The sequence below is a fragment of the Orbicella faveolata genome, unplaced genomic scaffold (genome assembly GCF_042242905.1).
Source record: "Orbicella faveolata isolate gen_17 unplaced genomic scaffold, um_ofav_v1 contig_24, whole genome shotgun sequence".
In the NCBI taxonomy this organism is placed as follows: Eukaryota; Metazoa; Cnidaria; class Anthozoa; order Scleractinia; family Merulinidae; genus Orbicella; species Orbicella faveolata.
Window position 1 is genome coordinate 19,946,913 of NW_028301552.1, and position 18,660 is coordinate 19,965,572.

Genomic DNA, 18,660 nt, shown 5'->3' on the forward strand with positions numbered 1-18,660 from the left:
AAATTGCTCACATCAAATTCAAATTGCTCACATCAAATTCAAATTGCTCACATCAAAAGCAAATTGCTCACATCAAAAGCAAATTGCTCACATCAAATTCAAATTCCTCACATCAAAAACAAATTGCTAATCGCTCACATCAAAATCAAAAACAAAAACAAAATCATTACTCACTGGTCAGCGGCTACGTTAAAAAGACTATCCCCAGTTTTCACTCGATTTTTCACTTGACCGCCATTTTTTCGTTCGAGTCCCGTTGTTTTGAGTTTTGTAGCTATTTGACAGCTATTTACCAGGCAAAATATAATTGAAAGGGTTTTTGTTTTCTTTCTTTTGTAATATAAATATTGCTATAATGTTATCAAGGAGGATCCCCCTTTTCCCATCAGAGTATGACAACCAGGCCATTTGATACTTTGTCACTGATATATTTTTAGCCTTGTGAATTGTCAACAGACTCTTTATCTGTTCATCTGAAGTAAATGTACCAGGGTTTTTCATACTCTCTTAGTTGTTCATCATTAAATTGTCTTTCAGTTTGAATATACTTGTCCTTATTCACTTTCAGTATCTGGTATCTAGCGGTTTATTCTGTTTGATATAAAGGTAGTTTAATACAAATGAAATGGCCAAACGCCTATATAACTAGATAAACAACCAGGGCCATCAAGCTCCAGCTGTATTCTCGTTCTAACTTCTGTTTCATAAAAATCGGCACCCCTGCGTTGCACACCGAGTGATTTGTATCACTCACCATGAAACTTAGACAGGAACACAATGATAACATCGTATTCGTATCCTTGACTGAAATAATATCTTTGCAGAAGCTCCTCCTTTGCCGCAAAAGGAGCAGTAATTGTAATCAAGTAACAGTTGAGTTTTGTAAACCTGCGAGCCAGTGAGCCATGCGAGCCAAGGGGCGAGCCATGCGAGCCATGCGAGCCACAGTACAAATGTTAAGAATTTTTATTTGTTACATTTATATTCGCATGAGAACAAGAACAAGAGCGACGGAACATGATGAATGAGATCGCAACATTAAATTCTTGCAGCGATTACACAAACCGTCACTAAGGACGTTTTTTGAATCAGCCAGTCAGAACAAGAACAAGAGCAACGGAACAAGATGAATAAGATCGCAATATTAAATTCTTGCAGCGACTACACAAACTGTCACCAAGACGTTTTTTGAATCAGCAAATCAGAAGCCGAGCTGAAAAAAAATCATGAATAGCTACAAATTTTACTTCCGGTTAAACTGCCTTACAATGCATGGAAAGCCGACAAGGGTACCACAACCGTCATAATGAACAGAACAGATAAAGTCAAAGAGGGTCAAGTCCAACTTGATGATATACATAACTACCAACCCTTAGACAAACCTATGGTTGACACCACGGCCAAAAACGTTCATCAATTGATTCGTTCCCTACCTCAAGAAGGCCACATAGACGAAATGACGGCTAAATGGCTCTCCCTTACGCCCGACCCTCCGCGAATACCAATTTTTCACACACTTACAAAGATTCACAAACTGACACCTGTCGGTAGACCTATTATATCAGGGTTTGAAAATGGCCGTAGCTTTTGCTAACATATTTATGGCCAAAATAGAAATAGAGATACTCTGACAAAGTAACAGGAAACCCATCTTTTGGAAAAGATTCATCGATGACGTCATATCTATGTGGAACACAAGTAGAGACAAAATAGAAGATTTCCTTCTAAAGGCAAACAGTTTTCACCCAACGATCAAATTCACGGCTGAAATCTCAGAAACAGAAACTGCGTTGTTGGAGACGAAAGTGTACAAAGGGGACAGATTCAATAAGGAATCTTTTCTTGACGTGCGAACGCATTTCAAACCTACAGAGACCTTTCAGTACACGAATTTCTATTCGTGTCATCCACCAGGCGTCACGAAAGGCTTTATCAAAGGAGAAGCGTTAAGACCCGTTAAGGCTTCTGAGAACGAATTCCTCTCAATTTACTTTTGAGGAAAACATGAGTAATTTCAAAACACGCCTGCAGAATAGAGATTACCCAGCTAGAATTGTGGAGAAACACCTTTCAGAGATTGAATTCTCTGACAGAAAAATGTCGCTAGCACAGAAAAACAAAACCGCACAAAAGAAAATACTGCCCTTTGTAACGCAACACCACCCGGCGTTGCCCAACATAAAAGACACACTCACGTGGAAATGGCTCCTTATAGATAATCAAGCACAACTGAGAGAAATCATTAAGGAGTCCCCCATCATCTCATGTCGCAAGGGAAAATCCCTAAAAGACTTCCTAGTTAAAGCTAAGCAATGAAGGCTTCAGAACTTATTCATCAGCGAACGGCCGGAGTCGTGCAGGCTTGTCAACACCAGGTCAACACTTTTATCACTCCGTTTCTCTCAGAAAATTTTTCTTACTTAAATCTTGAACCTTAATAAATTCTTGTCGCATTGTTTTTATTTTTTGCGGATCCTGGGCGATTTGAATAGACAAACTTTTCTACACATAACAAAAATATGAAACAAAGAAAAAAATTCGTCCAACTCAGGGACCCTCAGGGCAGCCATTACTATGACGCAAGACTTGGCACGATGTACAGACGTTTAGAGCATTTTTCATATTTGACGCACCAGCAGTAGTTCTGGCAACCGAAGCGAGATTAGGATTTTTTCCTTGAATATTTCAATTTTAGGCACTTTTGTAGATAAATTTAAAATTAATTTCCCAGGGAAAGAGAGAGTGACCTGGGAGCGAGGTTGTACCGTTTAGACTCGTCCCCAGGGTCATCTCCGCTTTCAAGATGGCGGGCGGTTTATAGCGGCAGTTTAATTTAGTGATAGTCGGGCACGAGATGTTTCGTGGTGAAATGATCGACGACCTTCCAAACAGTTCGAAAAAAAAAAAAATACTCGCAAAAATGGCTCGCATGACTCGCATGACTCGCATGACTCGCATGGCTCGCATGGCTCGCACCGTGGCTCGCAGTTTTAGCAGACCCGTAACAGTTTCTTTACAAATTCCACAGGTATAAAGAGCCCGCTAGCGTGAAGTTCTTGCTCACTTTCGTTACTCGCCATATTGAATTGCACTTGCACACAATCAAGCATGCTCAACCGCTGACCTATCTGTAGTGGAATTTAGTGTTCGGTTGGAATTTGATGTGAGCAATTTGCTTTTGATGTGAGCAATTTGAATTTGATGTGAGCAATTTGTTTTTGATGTGAACAATTTGAATTTGATGTGAGCAATTTGCTTTTGATGTGAGCAATTTGCTTTTGATGTGAGCAATTTGAATTTGATGTGAGCAATTTGCTTTTGATGTGAGCAATTTGAATTTGATGTGAGCAATTTGTTTTTGATGTGAGCAATTTGTTTTTGATGTGAGCAATTTGTTTTTGATGTGACAGTTGCGGCCCACCGTAATACGAGGCCAAACCGCCCCCTCTCTCCTCCGCAGAGGCTCAAAGAAGCTCAAATAGGGAGAATCCGCTGGTTAAGTAAGTGCAGGCACAGTTCGAACCTCCCCGGAGGAGAGAGGGGTAAACGAGGTAAACGAGGTAAACCAGTTTCGTAGGGTATTCGCAAAGCAGTGAGATAAGGACCAGTGTAGTTATGGCTGCTTTAGACGAGAGCTGGCAGACAATGCGATCGTCTATCAAGGAGAGAGTCGCGTTTCTTTTTAACAACGAGATTTTGAGCGATGTGAAGTTTGTCCTTCCATCGTCCATTGCCGAAAGTGAAAGTAGGAAGAAAGCGATCCCAGCTCACAGGTTTGTGCTTGCAATCAGCAGTCCTGTGTTCTATGCTATGTTCTATGGTCAAATGGCGGAGACTACAGACTCAATTGAGCTGCCTGACTGCGACTACGAGAGTCTGCTGGAGCTGTTTCGTTATTTGTACAGCGACCAAGCGAACTTGAGCGGAAGTAATGTTATGCAAGTGAACTATTTGGCGAAGAAATACATGGTCCCTTCACTCGTTGGAAAATGCACTGAATATCTGCGTGATATGATAGATCCGCTCAATGTGCTTTCCATTCTGCCACACGCCCAGAAACTCGAAGTTAAAGATTTGGTGGATAGATGCTGGAAAGTGATTGACACGCAGACAGAGGAAGTTGTGACGTCAGATGAATTTGTCACAGTGGAGCGATCTGTAGTCAAGTCTGTTGTGACCAGGGAAGTGTTGAACGTGGCAGAAGTGAAACTGTTTAAAGCTGTTGATCGTTGGGCCGCAAAAGAAAGTGAAAGACAAGGGAAAACTCCTAGTGACTGGAAGAGAAAAATTCTTGGAGAGGATATTGTGAGAGCCATAAGATTCCCATTAATGTCTCAAGGGGAGTTCATTTCTGTGGTCCCTGATTGCAACATTCTGACAACAAAGGAAATTGTTGACATGATGAAACACTGCAATGGTGTGCTGTTGACTCCTTTGCCATTCTCATCAGCTCAACGAGCTAGTGTGAGAGCTAACACGAGAGCTAGCGTGGGAGCTAGTGTGAGGTATGATAGCAAAAAGTGATCTTCATGGCTCTGTCAATTACAAGCCCACCCATGCACTCCGGCATATGATGGGCATTTGGCATGGTGTAGGACCCCACCATATGCATGGGGCATTTGATCATAAGGGGTTGCCAGGGGTAGGAGCATTTGACAATTTAGTCAAATACAGAGAATTTTAATGTGGTATTTTCTAAAAGTGAAAGCTGGCTGCTTTATTAAACATCAAAAGGATTAACCCTATGTAAAGAATGTGTAGTTCCAGAAAATATCCATACCCATCTCATGGAAGGTTAACGGAAATTCTAAGGGGGAGGGGGGTTGACACTAAAATGGAATTTCCGGAGGGGTGGGGGGAGTTCAAGCTGTAAAACCTTTCGTGGGAGGGGTATGGATATTTTCTGGAACAACACAATGTAGATCTATGTGAAGTCTTTTTCTGAGATTTAACTCATTGGAAACTAGCACGTGACCCACTTCCACTTCCAAAAATTCTTGTTTGGTCCTCCATGTGCGAGAGAATTGAGGCAAGAAGCGAGTATAGTATGGGTCGTTGTTTTAGACAAAAGGGCCTGGAAGAGAAACCTTTTGTTGTAATCGGTTGATAGTAGCAATCATAAAATAACGAAACAAACAACAAAGTAACTGATACGGGGCCAACTTGTATGTTTATTCTCTTTGTGAAGACGGTATGCAAATATATGCTTATAACACGATCTCTTATACCACAGATCAAAACAGTAAGAGAAGGCTCAAAATATATAATCTTGTAATACATGTCAATTGAAGGCTTTCGTGCAAAAAGGGCATATGTAGCATTTTGGGCCGATTTTTATTTTTTGTAGGATTGAGCTGATTTTTGGCAGACTGACTTGTTTTGACACGAAAAGCATCGTTGCATAATTGTTTTTGTTGATTTGTGCTTCGTTTTCGAGAAATAAGGTATGCAAAAAACTCAGTTTTCCAAGGGTATCTTTTGGAGATCTTTTGTTGAGCGAAAAACAAAAGAAACCTTTGTTTTGCCAAATGATGAAGTCACCGAAGCGTGGTATTTGCCACTAGTTTTATTATTCATATAATTACGCAATTCTCTTACTGTTACTTCATTAGCGCAAGTGAATAAGGCGCTGAACTGGCCGGATGCGAGTTTGTTTTGTCGTGACACCGGTTCAATACGAGGTCCGTCAATTTTTTTTTCCGGTCTATGTCTCTACTTCTTTCAAAAATCAAAACATCTATTCAAAAAAAACCGTGCTGTCGAAGCTGCTAAAAGTAACCGTTTAAGTTTGTACCGCGTCAACATCCACCTTGGAAGGATTTGCTCCAAAAGATGCCGCTCGGAAAACTGAGTTTTTTTGCATTGGGTAACACAATGTGTCACAGTCCCACAACTATTAGTCTCTTAACACCTTTGAAGGTAAGTTATTGACATCTTTATAATAAAACAGGGTCAGCCCGGGGGCGGGGGGGGGGGGGGGGGAGGGAGGGAGAGGTAGTGGTAGTGGTATACCAGTATAACCGAAAAACTTCGCCAAAATACCCAAGATTCCTCCCAATATACCCAAAATTAATCGAAGCATTGTATACTGTATACCTGAAATTAGTACGTAGCCAAACAGCACTTATTTGGTCCATTCTTACCTTTTTAGCAGTCTGTGAATAAGGAACATAGATATGCATTATTCATCATTCATTTAATTAAGAACTCGCAATCAGTCAATCCAAACTGGGGCTAGCTCGGTTACCAGCTGCTGTCCGTGAAAGGAACGTAGACCAGCCTCACCAGACTTGAGAAAGCAGCAGAAATCGAGCCTACACTGAGGCCAAACTGTCATTGCTTTCTCACAATAGCAGATCACATGGTCACAAGGAATGGTCACATGCCAGATCGAATAGAAAGGTGGTTGATGAATTTTAATCCTCATAGTTAGGGTTCAGTGGTATTTATTGAGAAGTCCATTGCTGAGCAGTTGGAAAATGTCAAGAAAGAGGTGGTTGTTGTTCACAGTGAGAGTCTTGAACATAAATTTTAGCTCCTCCTAAAGCAGAAAATGGCGGGTCCCATGGGCATGCTCAGAAATGCTGAAGGTCTGAGTATGGGTGAGTCGTATCTTTGATTCTCTCTTGCATAGATCTCCCTGTTTCCCCTGTTTTTCACTGGGAATCTGGTAAACCACGCCATATTGTTTACCCAGATTGTTGGTTAGAAAATGTTCCTAGAAATTTCTCATATGTTGTTTTAGATGCACAAACGTTACCCTACCCGCTGACATCCAAAAGAAATAAGTAACCACAAGTGCATGGTCCAGTTCTCAGCACGTATCATTTCACAGATGATTTCAGATGTCATGAGATCTGCCATTGGCTGTAACAAACTTATACTTGTTGTGTTCAGGTAGTGTAATGCAATCCTAATCTAGTCTGTCTCAAGAAATTTTGGGACCGATTTGTTTGCTGATTCGACTGCCCACAGCAGGGGCAAATTACATTATGAGCGCATGTACACAGTCAAGTATTTGCCGTATAGATTCAAAGAATGATATGTGTGTATGATTTCTGCAAAGCTGCATGTATTTTGACCCGCTAGCCTTCGACAGCAAGTAACTGAAAGCCTGTGTCATCAGGAAAGAATGTTTTGTAGCTCGGCCACTGCAAATGGCCATGACTTGTGGTAAGAAAACAAATCTTCTGTGTAGCTCTGCAAATTACCCTGATGACTCACAAATCAGTGGTCAGAAAATAAGTAAAATGTGATTTGTAGCTTGGCAAATTCGTTGTGGCCATAACTGGTAGTCAGAAAACAAACTTTCCATGTTGAGTAACTCACCAAAAGGTTGTGTTTTGTGGTCAGAATGGTTAATTCACCATTTTCATTTGTGAAACTGAAGAAGATATAAATTTGAGCAAACAAAATTTAAAAACATTTTCGACGTGCTGTCTTGCAGGGTTGTTGGTCAAAACTTCATTATCTCAAGAAATATTTGTTACAAGTGTTGGTGATCTGAAATTGAATTCTAAGGGTCACCAACAGTTAAATGCCTTTCCTGGAAAATGTTTTGTCCAGTGCAAGTTAATACTTAATCAATTAACAACACTTTTACCACCGGCTATAATCTATTCATGCTAGTTCAACTTCATGTGCAGATCTTTATCTGACATTTGATCAAACTTAAGTTTTCTATCAAGCCATTCGAACCCCACCAAAGTAGACCAGACATGCAAAGTATACACATGAATGCACTGCTCTAATCTTTGATTACTACTAGTTTTAAATAACACAGTCTAATGAAGTTTTGCGTTGAAAATTCATGAAAATTGAAAACAAATTGGATTAACATGATAAGACTTACGGGAAATAACATTGAACAAAGTGGAAACTCTTGCTCAAAACATGCCATTTTCCTGGTATTTGAATTGTTTACTAACAATACAAAAAGTTAGACTGTCCTAAATTTACTGGTTGAGGTGTGTACAAAATGTGTGTCGGATTTGTTTATCATGAGTATGATTATAGACTGGATTGGATGACACAAAGTCTTGTACCAATTAATAATAAAAATTACAATATGCCAGAAAAGAAGAAAAGCCAAGTTATGAAAGAAAGGGAAAATTTGCATTAAAAGACTGACAAAGGAGGCATAAATTGTTTAATGTCTATACCACACTCGCCCACTTTATCTGCTTTGTCTTGAAACCCTCTGTAGCCGTTGAGAACAAAATGCTTCCTAAAATCTGAAAAGTAACCTTCACGTAGTTTCATATTAGATGACCACTTTTTGGTTGTTTTTGGTTCACCAAGCTGGTACGAAAAAAAAAAAACAACAAAAAAGCAAGAAACCAGCAGAAAAATCGCTCGAGTGATGATTGTCATGATCAGTCCGCATGCCATGTGCTTGTGCGGGATATCACTGATGTCAGTCTACTGATGTCATGCATGCACAGAATAACAATGTCCTTGAACGATAAGTTCAGTGGTCATCATAGCCATGAGATCAACAATGTCATGCACACATCTTCATTGTCTCTTTTCATTGTTTTTTTGACTTAGATTGAAACTTTCAGCTGAATTTTTTTTTTTAAATAACATGATCCGGGCTAATTTCATGTATTTTGAGATATGTAATCAAAAGCTCAGGAAAGGTAGATATACTCTGTAACTGAAATTTTAAAAGTGATACACCAAATACCCATATTTCAGCTATAATATACTGTATCCTCAATTGAAAAAAACCCTGTATACTGTATACCCAAAATCCCTGGCTGACCCTGATAAAAACAGACAGTATTTTTGTCTTTGCATAGACTGTGTGCATTACTTTTGAAAATGTTTGAGTCAATTTCAGTGTGCTTTATACAATACCATACCATAAAGTTGAGTTTATGAATAGCAGTCAAAATCAAACTTTAGCAAGCTATTTACAAAACAGAAGATGCTTTTTTCATGTTATATTAGTGCTCACGGGCACATGGCAGTGCCGCTGTAAAATATAATTTTGGCACTATCACATGGTTGGGGCATTGGCACTTTTCTCACAGCCCCACCATGGGGATTTTGTATGCGCTATCTGCTCCACGGTGAGGCATTTGCCACCTGAAAACAAAATGTCAAATGCCTGTCAAATGTCGGGGAGTGGGGGGGGTGGGGGGTCATGGGCGGGCTTGGAAATGTAAGTAATGGTAAAAGGACTGAGTGGAGTCCAATTTGGCCTGTATTCATATGTTGAGTGATAACAAAATCGGATGACAGTGAAGCAGGAGTCCGATTTTTTTATCACGAGTAGGATTGGATGACACAAAGTCTTATACCAATTAATAATACGGTAAAAATTATAATATGTGAGAAAAGAAGAATAGCCAAATTATGAAAGAAAGGGAAAATTTGCATTAGAAGACTGACAAAGGAGGCGTAAATTGTTTAATGTCGCTCTGAAATTGACTACAATCAAAATGTGATGGATTGCTGGTGGCAGTGGTATTTCAGTCGGGAGGATCTTTGCCTCCATTTACAGTTGTTGTGAAGTGATAAACGATATTGTGGAGAGCTGAACTTCATCTGAACATGTCAACATATCCATGAAGGAACTCGTCTGGATTTTTGGCCTAAACATTTGTGCCACAGGATAAGCAAAATCACTACTAACTGTCTTCTAAAATATTGTCATTGTTCAAGAGAAAAAATTCTCCATTTTGAAGAAAACCCCAATTTAGGAGTCTGTACACTGTTTTTGTGATGATTGAAACCAAGGTTGTGATCGGTTGATTTAAGCTACAACTTTGAATGTGATTGGCTGATTTAAACTACAACTTTGAATGTGATTGGCTCATTGAACTGTCCAATAACAAACCGTCTGGTAACAAACTGTTCCATAACAAACTGTTCGATAACAACTTGGCAATGACTAGTGGAAAACAGGAGTTTTTTAAACCAAGCGCAATCAAGGAAATTGTAATTCTTATGATTTAATGTTAATAATACAAATAACCTTTGACAGAAAACTAACAAGTGACATAAAATAGAAATAAACCTGAATAGGTTAAAAAAAAAAAAAACTGAGCGATAAAGAAAGGAAAAGAAAACAATTAAAATTAAAATTCAATAACAGTAAAAGAAAATAAAACTCACAATGAACATAAAATAGAAACACAATAAAAAAAGACGTAAAAGTAAAATAAAAGTAAAATAAAAGTAAAATAAAGTACAATAAAGTAAAAATGACATTGAAAATCAAATCACAACATTTGATTTTCAATTTTTCTTTTTTGGTTTTGCTATGAGAACAATAGGCCATCAAATCACAATGTTTGGTTTTCAATTTTGTTTTGAGTTTGTCATGTGGCCGTCATGTGGCCCAGTGTTCTCAAAACAGTCATGTACATTGTAAAAAGTGAAACAAATTGGATCATTGATGACGTGGCCCAGTGTTCCCATAGCAAACCTCATGCTTTTATAGGAGTTACGTAAGATGTACTGCTATAGGCCCTTTGTAGCTAGGCCATCACATGACTTACTTTTCATAAGAGTATGGGCTAATTTAACTTAAAGAACACCAGAAATGGAAAAACCATGCCAAAAATATCAAAATGGCGAAGTTTGAGGCCCCTGGCATTAAAGAATAAGATTTAATGACGGTTTGAATTTTAAAAGAAGTAAGATTTGTATGGAAAACGTTCTTGGAGAGCACGACCTTGCTCTCCAGTAACATAATTCCTCCTTTTATATCCTCTAAATTTTCCCAAAATTTGATCTGTTGTATAACCTTACTCTTTAATGCCAGGGGCCTCAAACTTGGCCATTTTGATATTTTCAGCATGGTTTTTCCATTTCTGGCATTCTTTAAGTTATTAAGTCCATAATATAATTTTTTTAGCAAATATTTTTTCACAGAAAGTAGTCTTTGACCCCAGCGGCAAAGGGCCTAATATACAACTAGCGTCCTGCTAGATTGGTCCCACACTGCAGCCCATTGTTCTTGTGGCCTAAGCTACATACCTGGCAGTGGATTCATGGTCTTACTGCATGATTGCGATTGTGTTCAAGAGGGAGAGTTCCTAATGACATCCTCTGATGGCAATCAGATGGCAATCGCGGCAGTGTGAGGTGGGCTTATCCGGTGGAATACACCACAAGAGAAAGACTCATGCCATCCTCGTGGCCTACATGTAATTTTCGAAGTAAATGTTCAAATCTTCATTTTAATGAATTGTTGTGGACCCGTATTTCTTAGTCAGGGAACTTAATACAAGGCATCCCCGTCGAGTGCCATTGACTAAGTCCAGCAAAAGAACATGCAGTTTGGGTGTGGCCATTTTGAAATACCCTGAGCTTCATTTCCTGGTCTTACAAGTTACATATGTTTAGAATGCTTTTTTATGTTTAGAATGCTTAGAGAAGACAGTGTCATGAGCTGTGCATGTGCAAAATTGCTTTTCCCAGATAAGCTTAAAATTCTTTTTTACAGGACATATCTAACTGCCCTTTGTCCTTTTAGAGCTAAGAGAAAGTAGATTTCTCAAAACTAAATTATTTTGAGGTCAGTTTGCATTGAATAATCTTTAACTCCTTCCATGTTTCCGGCCCTGTCGGGTCACAGTGTCATCAAGACAACTGCTAATTGTTTCATGAAAGTATTTTTTCTCTAGCATATCTCGACAGAATACCGTATATCTTGGCAAATACTGTTACTAGCAGCTATGTTTATAATATAGATTCTACAGTACATTAAATGATTTAATGCTCATGGTGTGTAAATAGCTCACAAATCTTGCCATATTACACTCTACTTACTGCCGATTTGCCACATGATCCACGCATCTTTCAAATTCTCAGTGCTAACCATCTCATGTAAATAATTTTTTTTCTCTTATAAATCTGCCACAGATTTCTAACTTTTATATGCCATTTGAAAGCTAACTGAACCTGGATTCCAGAGAATGTAAAGATTTAAAGGTGTAGATGCGTTAAATAGCCTAAAAACTCATGCTGACTACTTCACTCTAGTTACTGTCACAAACACAGCACGATCCACGCACCTTTCAAATTCACAATGCTAACAGTCTCATGTAAATAGATTTTTTTCTTCAATAATTCTCTACAGATTTCTAAGTTTTATATGCCATGCCAAAGCTAACTCAGAATGCAGATTTTGGAGAACACAACGATTTAAAGGTCAAAATGCATTAAATAGCCTAATATTAAAAATCATGCGGTAGTTGTTGAAGTTCGTAGTTGTCGAAGTTCGTAGTTGTCGAATTGCATTACGAGCTATGTCTTTCACCTTCACAGAGCTAACCATGTCCTGTAAATGAATTTTTTTCTTATATAAATCAGCACAGATTTCTAAGTTTTATATGCCACATCAAAGCTAACTCAATGCAGATTCCGGAGAACGTAACGATTTAAAAGTCAAGATGCATTAAATAGCATAAAAATCATGCCGTATTTCACTCTAGGTACTATCGAATTGCAACACAATCATGTCTCTTTCAACTTCACAATGCTTACCGTGTCATGCAAATATTTTTTTCTCTGGTACGTCTCGATGGATTTCTAAATTTACTACACCAATTGAAAACTAAGTGAATGCAGATTTGGCACTACTTTAAGATGTTAAGGCCATAATGCGATAACGAGCCAAAAAATCATGCTGTATTTCACTGAGATAACCGTCAAATTGGCTGTTAACCATCTCATGCATCATTTTTCAATTGTTTTCTCTAGCATATCTCCACAATATTCTTCATTTAATGCATCACTAAAAGCTAAGTGAATACAGATTCTTGAGACAATTATGACAAGGAGGTCAAGATTTGCTAAGTACCTCAACTGTGCTTTTCAGGTTGCGTGGAAGCACCGTTACAGGGGGGCACTAAACTTGCCCAAAACAACTATGAAATAGTTCTCCTTCCAAATTATCCCTTTATGACAGCTTTCTCCTTGTGTTTTAACAGCATGGGCCATTCATTGCAGACAAATTCCCTTTATTCACACACCACAACTGGCTCCATCAGTTGACATCATTTTGAATTAGCCGAATTCAAACTTGAAAAATTCCACCTGAACTTTTCATGTTTTGAACGAATCGTCGCACATGTGCAGTTCATGACCCTGTCCCTTTAAGATACATGTACTATACTCAGGTGGCAGATCAGTACATGTAGTTTTGTCATGATTCTTCATTCGGGTCTTTTGGCAGTACTGATACTATTACACTGAATCTTTTTAAAAAATTGTGTAAAACCTCAGGGATATGCATGCACAATGGGTTTCCTGGAAAAAACGGATCAAGGATCACCAGATCAAGGACAGCTTTTGAAGACTAACAGCCACAGAACGGGTTCACTTGTGCATATGCGACATTGGAGAAGAAATAACAAACAGTTCAATTCACATGAAATTTCCAAGTTATCCCAAATGTCGCTATGTGATTGCATATCTGACTTCCAATGCAATTTCAAAACACAAAGCTGTTTTTGGCCACTGCCGGAGTGAACAGCAAATTTTCAGTTGCTTTAACTCCATCTCTTCAAATTTTTACCAACCTCATATCCTTAAAGCAAAAGCAGATGAAATGCACCTGAAGAATCACTTGCTTAGAAGAAGACCTTTTAGTCGTTTTTCCAATGGGATTTGACAAGAGACGTTATTTGACAACTGATTCGGAAAGTGATAAAATTGCATTTCCTCACTGAGTTGTTGGTGTGAGTCCCCTAGAGAATACATGGAAGCAACAAGTCGAAAATCTCAAGAACACACTTTGGAGAATTGAATCAGTTCTTTAAGTCTTACATGATTTTTTTTAAAGAGAGTACCTGACAACTAACGAGGAAGAGTTTTTTTTTGTCACTGATAAGCACAGCAGGCAGAAATTCGCACACTTTTGATCACTTCTGATAAAATAAAGGACTTTGACATTTTTTGATTCTCTGTTTTTCGACAGCTTCAACAGGGGAACCGCACTAACTTTTAAGCATGGTTCACAAAGGCAGCAGTGCTTAAAAGATCTGCAATGATTTCGAAGACATACTAGTAGTTCGGAGCTAGTTGGTAGGTGAAAATTGGCACGTCTCTAAAGTGATATGGCTTTTTCAGTATTTAGTATATTTACATTTATTATATTTACTGTATTTGTGCCAATTTCGTGTATTTTCTCTTATTTTCGCTTTAGCATACAAGAGATCTTGACTGAATTATGTAGGGGAGTAATCAATCATGTCTATTAATTTATTCAATTTATTTGATTTATTTTGAACTGATCCTTGATCCTTGATCCCGTTTTTCCAGAAAACCCACACTATGTGTGTACTATATGCAGCTAACTGTGACATACTACTTATATCTAAATGTTATGAACATATCTTAATACTGAAAACTATATTGCACACGTAGTCTATTTAAAGTTCATGTGGGTAGGGGGTTGACGTGGGTAAATATGTTTGTTTGGCTAGTATTTTAAAAAGGGCTATCATTTAGCATTCTCACTGACTTTATCTTAGTTTGTTTCTTTTTTTCGTTCTTTAATTTTACTGATCAACATAAGGGTCACACATGTCGTGAGCATGCGATTACAGAATTTATGTCCAATGTAAACATTGATCCTGCTAGTGTGACCCCTGCCAAATATGTCTTGTGCCTGTCGTTTTATTAGAGATGCATAACCAGATGAACTATAAATGTTTGCCCAAGTTCGTCCAGACGGATAATGCGTCTTTAGTATAAGAACATCCTTTTTTCCAGTGAATAACTGCTAGAGGCTTCAATTTAACATTCCCATTAATTTCATCAGTTTGCTTCCTATTTTTGTTCTTTCATTTTAGTGAACAGTCTATTGCCCAGGCACGGGCATCTGTAATGCTCTACAGCAATGACAGGAAAGAATGGGAACACTCAGGTGGCTCGTCGGGAATCTCCAGAGTCCATGTTTATCACCATCCAGTTAATAATACTTATAGAATAGTTGGCAGAAAAGTTCAAGATCATACGGTATGTTGCTGTAGCAGTTGAAAATGTTGTTGATGTTTACTTGCATGCCTGACAACTCTCCCAGTTACAGACAAAAAATTTCTCCCAGTCGCCTAGACCAGTAATCAAATCTCCTGCTAGTGGATTTGATGGAATTCGTTTGAAATGGAAGGATTCACTCTTGTCTGGGCTAAATCTGGGAAATGTCTCATTCAGTTTGGGTAAATTTGGGATGTTTGAGGCATTTTTAATGGTTGAATTGAGAGACTTACTTCTTGGATCAGTGGTAGTTTTAGCATGGCACAGTGTGCAAAGAAAGTCTCTTCCGAGAGCCTGGGGCTTGTGGATTTTCCTGCATTTACTCTCTCAGTTGTCATGCTCACTGTGTTTGCTGATTGATTGTATTGTAAAGCAAAATGTCAGACATTACTACATGTAGGTTGGAAATGCAATGCTCTGTCTAGGAAAAGGTACTTTGTCACTCGTTAACCCAATCTTAGAACAGAATCAAATTACTCGTCTGGCTCTTCCTCTCCTTCAGTGGTGTCACTGAATGTCTTACATGAAGATCAAGAGGAGGAGATAAGTGTGACTTCTCCTGTGTACCAGCTACATTGTCACTTGTCACGGCACATCTTTCTCAGACATGAGGTTTTCATTACCCACATAGCAATGCATTTTCCTCAAAATCTAATCAAATCAACAAAATTTAATGCCACAACCGAGACCATTAAATGCCCGACCTGAACACACTGTATGTTCACAAAGAATTGCATGGTTATGTCCCAGATTTGGGCTTGCTACATGTAACACTGGCATCTCTGCACATGTGTGGAATGTATCTATAAATCCATGTTCTTCCTGGCTGAATCTCATACAATATCCTCAAGAGGTTATTACTAACAGTGCATATTAACCCTAGGTTGTCATAAATTGTGCACTGGCAAAAGGATTAAAATACAATGAAGCAACTCCGACATTTCATCAATGGAGAGATCAGAGACAGGTCTATGGTCTGAATTTTCCAAGCAAAGAAGATGCCCAAATTTTTGGACAGGCTGTAAATACTGCTTTGGAAAACCCTAGGAGTGGTGGCTCTGGTACGTCAAGGGGAAGTTGACGCGATAGTATTTGGTAAGTTGTTACGTAATTAATAGCGTTCGAGAGAACGCAGTTCTAATCGGGTAATGGAGGAAAACCAAGTTTTCCTTTATGTATCTTTTTATAGACACCTGTTACTTTCGTAACTTGTTTTCTTCTTTGTTTTGTTTACATCACTATTACTCATTAACGATTTTGTACATTTTTTAAGTTTTTGCTATTCATGCTGTGATTGCTGTGATCAATGCTAGTTTTGTAATATAACCTGTGGAATCATGTAATTAGAGACACCACGTTTTTATCAGTTGAGTTACGCCATCTACGTTCTCGCCAGTTTATGCTATCGCTATCGTTCTAAGCTATAGTTTCTTCAATTGCTACCCTCGCAGGAGCAAGATCAAAGAGAGTCTGCTACATATTTTTAGTCGTTATCGTGTCGTAATAGTTTAAGATCTATGTTCCATCAGTATCCTTGATTTATGTTTTGTATCTTAGTCATAGTTGTCATATCATGGAAACGATATTGCCTGACATTTTGTATTGGTAAAAAGTCAAGGTTGTTTAGACGGTTTTTCCGATATTCTGTAATTTGTGATTCTTCTAAATATATCAGATAGGGTACTTTATAGGAATTGTATGTGGTTACAAATGAACCAAATTAAAAAAAAAGTCACAGAAGGAAATGCGAGAAAATTCACTGTCAGTTTTGCTTTTTGTCCTCATGTTGACGTCATAAAAATCGAAAAACACTGACGTTTTCCTTTGAACGCGAGCAGATTACCTGAGCTTTCGTCCTATGCGCGCGTGCAATCGTAAAACTATAGGGAACCCCGTTAAGCCCTCATGAGCGACCACCCCGCTTAAGCGACCACCTAGGCTTGACATTTTAGGTGGTCGCTCACGGGAGGTTCGACTGTAGGTCCTTCGCTTGAACCACGATGTGTAATGGGGCCAGCAGCTGCCTCAACCGTAGCAGATTTGCTTGTTATGCATGTGGGGGTATTTGCACATGATACTGTTGCATTACTTTTTTTTATACCTTGGCAAAATAATTATAAGCAGAGTTTCTTGTAAATAAACTGCCTGGTAGCTGAACTGTGTGTAATTCAATTTGTGTATGATCCCTTATTTCGTTTATCAACCTTCGCAGATTACCGCAAAACTGACCAAATAAATTAACCTGAAGGAATACAAAAATCACAAGAGAACAAGGAGAAGGGCCGGACAACAGGAAGAAAAATTCATCAACACTCCAAGAGTTTCAGGCTCGTTGGAATTTTGAGTAAAACAACTTTGGGCTCGGCTTTCTTGGAAGGAAAAAGGTCCGCAGTGTGCTGAAGATAGAAGGCGAGAATCCGGAAACCTACCAGAGAAAACAAAGGGTTGGTGAATGGTAAATGCGAGACTTTGCGAGAAGGTCCAAACTTGTCAGACATGGAATGCCCTTCCACTTACACTGAGACGGGAGCCATCTGTGAATAGCTTTCTAGCCGACCTATGAAAATCTATTTTTAGTAAACAAAAGTGTATCTCTAATTTAATTTAAAATGGCGTTTTTTCGCTAAAAACTTTACAATTAGTTTCTTTTCTTAATTTTTACCAGTAAATTTTTAATTGTAGATTTGCAAATATTTAGTGGATCTTATTATTGTAAATTGGGTGGGCCACGGGTTGTTTAGCTTTCATTTGCTATTAAGTGTTACCCTCGTTAGATGAAATCTCTACCGCCACTAGGTCCTGCTACTACAGAGAAAAATAGTTGGGGAGGAAAAGAACTATGTTTACACCCTCTCTCCGCATTTCCCAATCCTTTTTCCTGTTGCTCAGTCCATCTTTCGCGAGTTTCTATTCACATTTTTATCAGAGCCTGGTGCGCATTTCATCTGCTTTATGGTTTGGTGCCATTTCATTTTCGTGGAAATAAGTTTTTTTCGCATCCAGACATAAATTATCCATTTGAACTCGTTGTATTAAAGAAGAGGTGCCGAAAAATACTGGAAACTATTGAGAGTGACTTTTAAGATTTGGGAGAGAATATCACAAACAGCCGTCCTTTGAAACAGTAATTCCAGTTCACTCGAAGACGCCAGAGTAGAAAGTTGCAACTTTTACTGAAAAGTTAGAAAAGAACATCGCCATATAGCTTATAGTGTATCGGACAGCGTTGTAAAGGAAAAGTACGGAAAACAGTCGTTTTCCAGGCTTTGCAAGAAACTGTAATTCTTATCATATTATATGGAGCTGGTATTCTTCAACCACTTTGATCTTGTGACTAAACTGAACTGACGTCGGAACAGCTTCAAATAAATAAACATTGTAAGTTGAATAGGAAGCTTATTGTATATAATGGTATAACAAATATAGATGTGGCCCGCCTAGATTAGCCTAGGCTACTTGCGGGTCCATGCTGTTACTGATATTTATGTTTCTGAAGTGTTAATATCTTAGACTTTAAATAAAGTTGTAATTAAAGTTGTTCTAGCCCAGGCTGAATAAAGTACAAACTCGAAATAATCACTACCGAGCATAAGCGGTTGAAAGAGAGGAAAATACATCTCCATTTCTAGTGATCTGTCGTAATGCTTTTTCTCTGGACGA

At 38.5% G+C, this 18,660-nt stretch overlaps 1 protein-coding gene across 1 annotated transcript; it reads left to right on the forward strand.

Annotated features, from left to right (window-relative positions):
* The first annotated feature begins 3,492 nt into the window (after positions 1–3,492).
* LOC149110809 (BTB/POZ domain-containing protein 6-like) lies at positions 3,493–18,632 on the forward strand. The gene is made up of 4 exons (XM_089291186.1): positions 3,493–4,505; positions 14,817–14,982; positions 15,884–16,095; positions 17,213–18,632. The coding sequence occupies exons 1-3, from the start codon at positions 3,616–3,618 to the stop codon at positions 16,079–16,081; spliced, it is 1,254 nt and encodes a 417-aa protein (XP_089147312.1). The 5' UTR covers positions 3,493–3,615; the 3' UTR covers positions 16,082–16,095; positions 17,213–18,632.
* Positions 18,633–18,660: the final 28 nt, after the last annotated feature.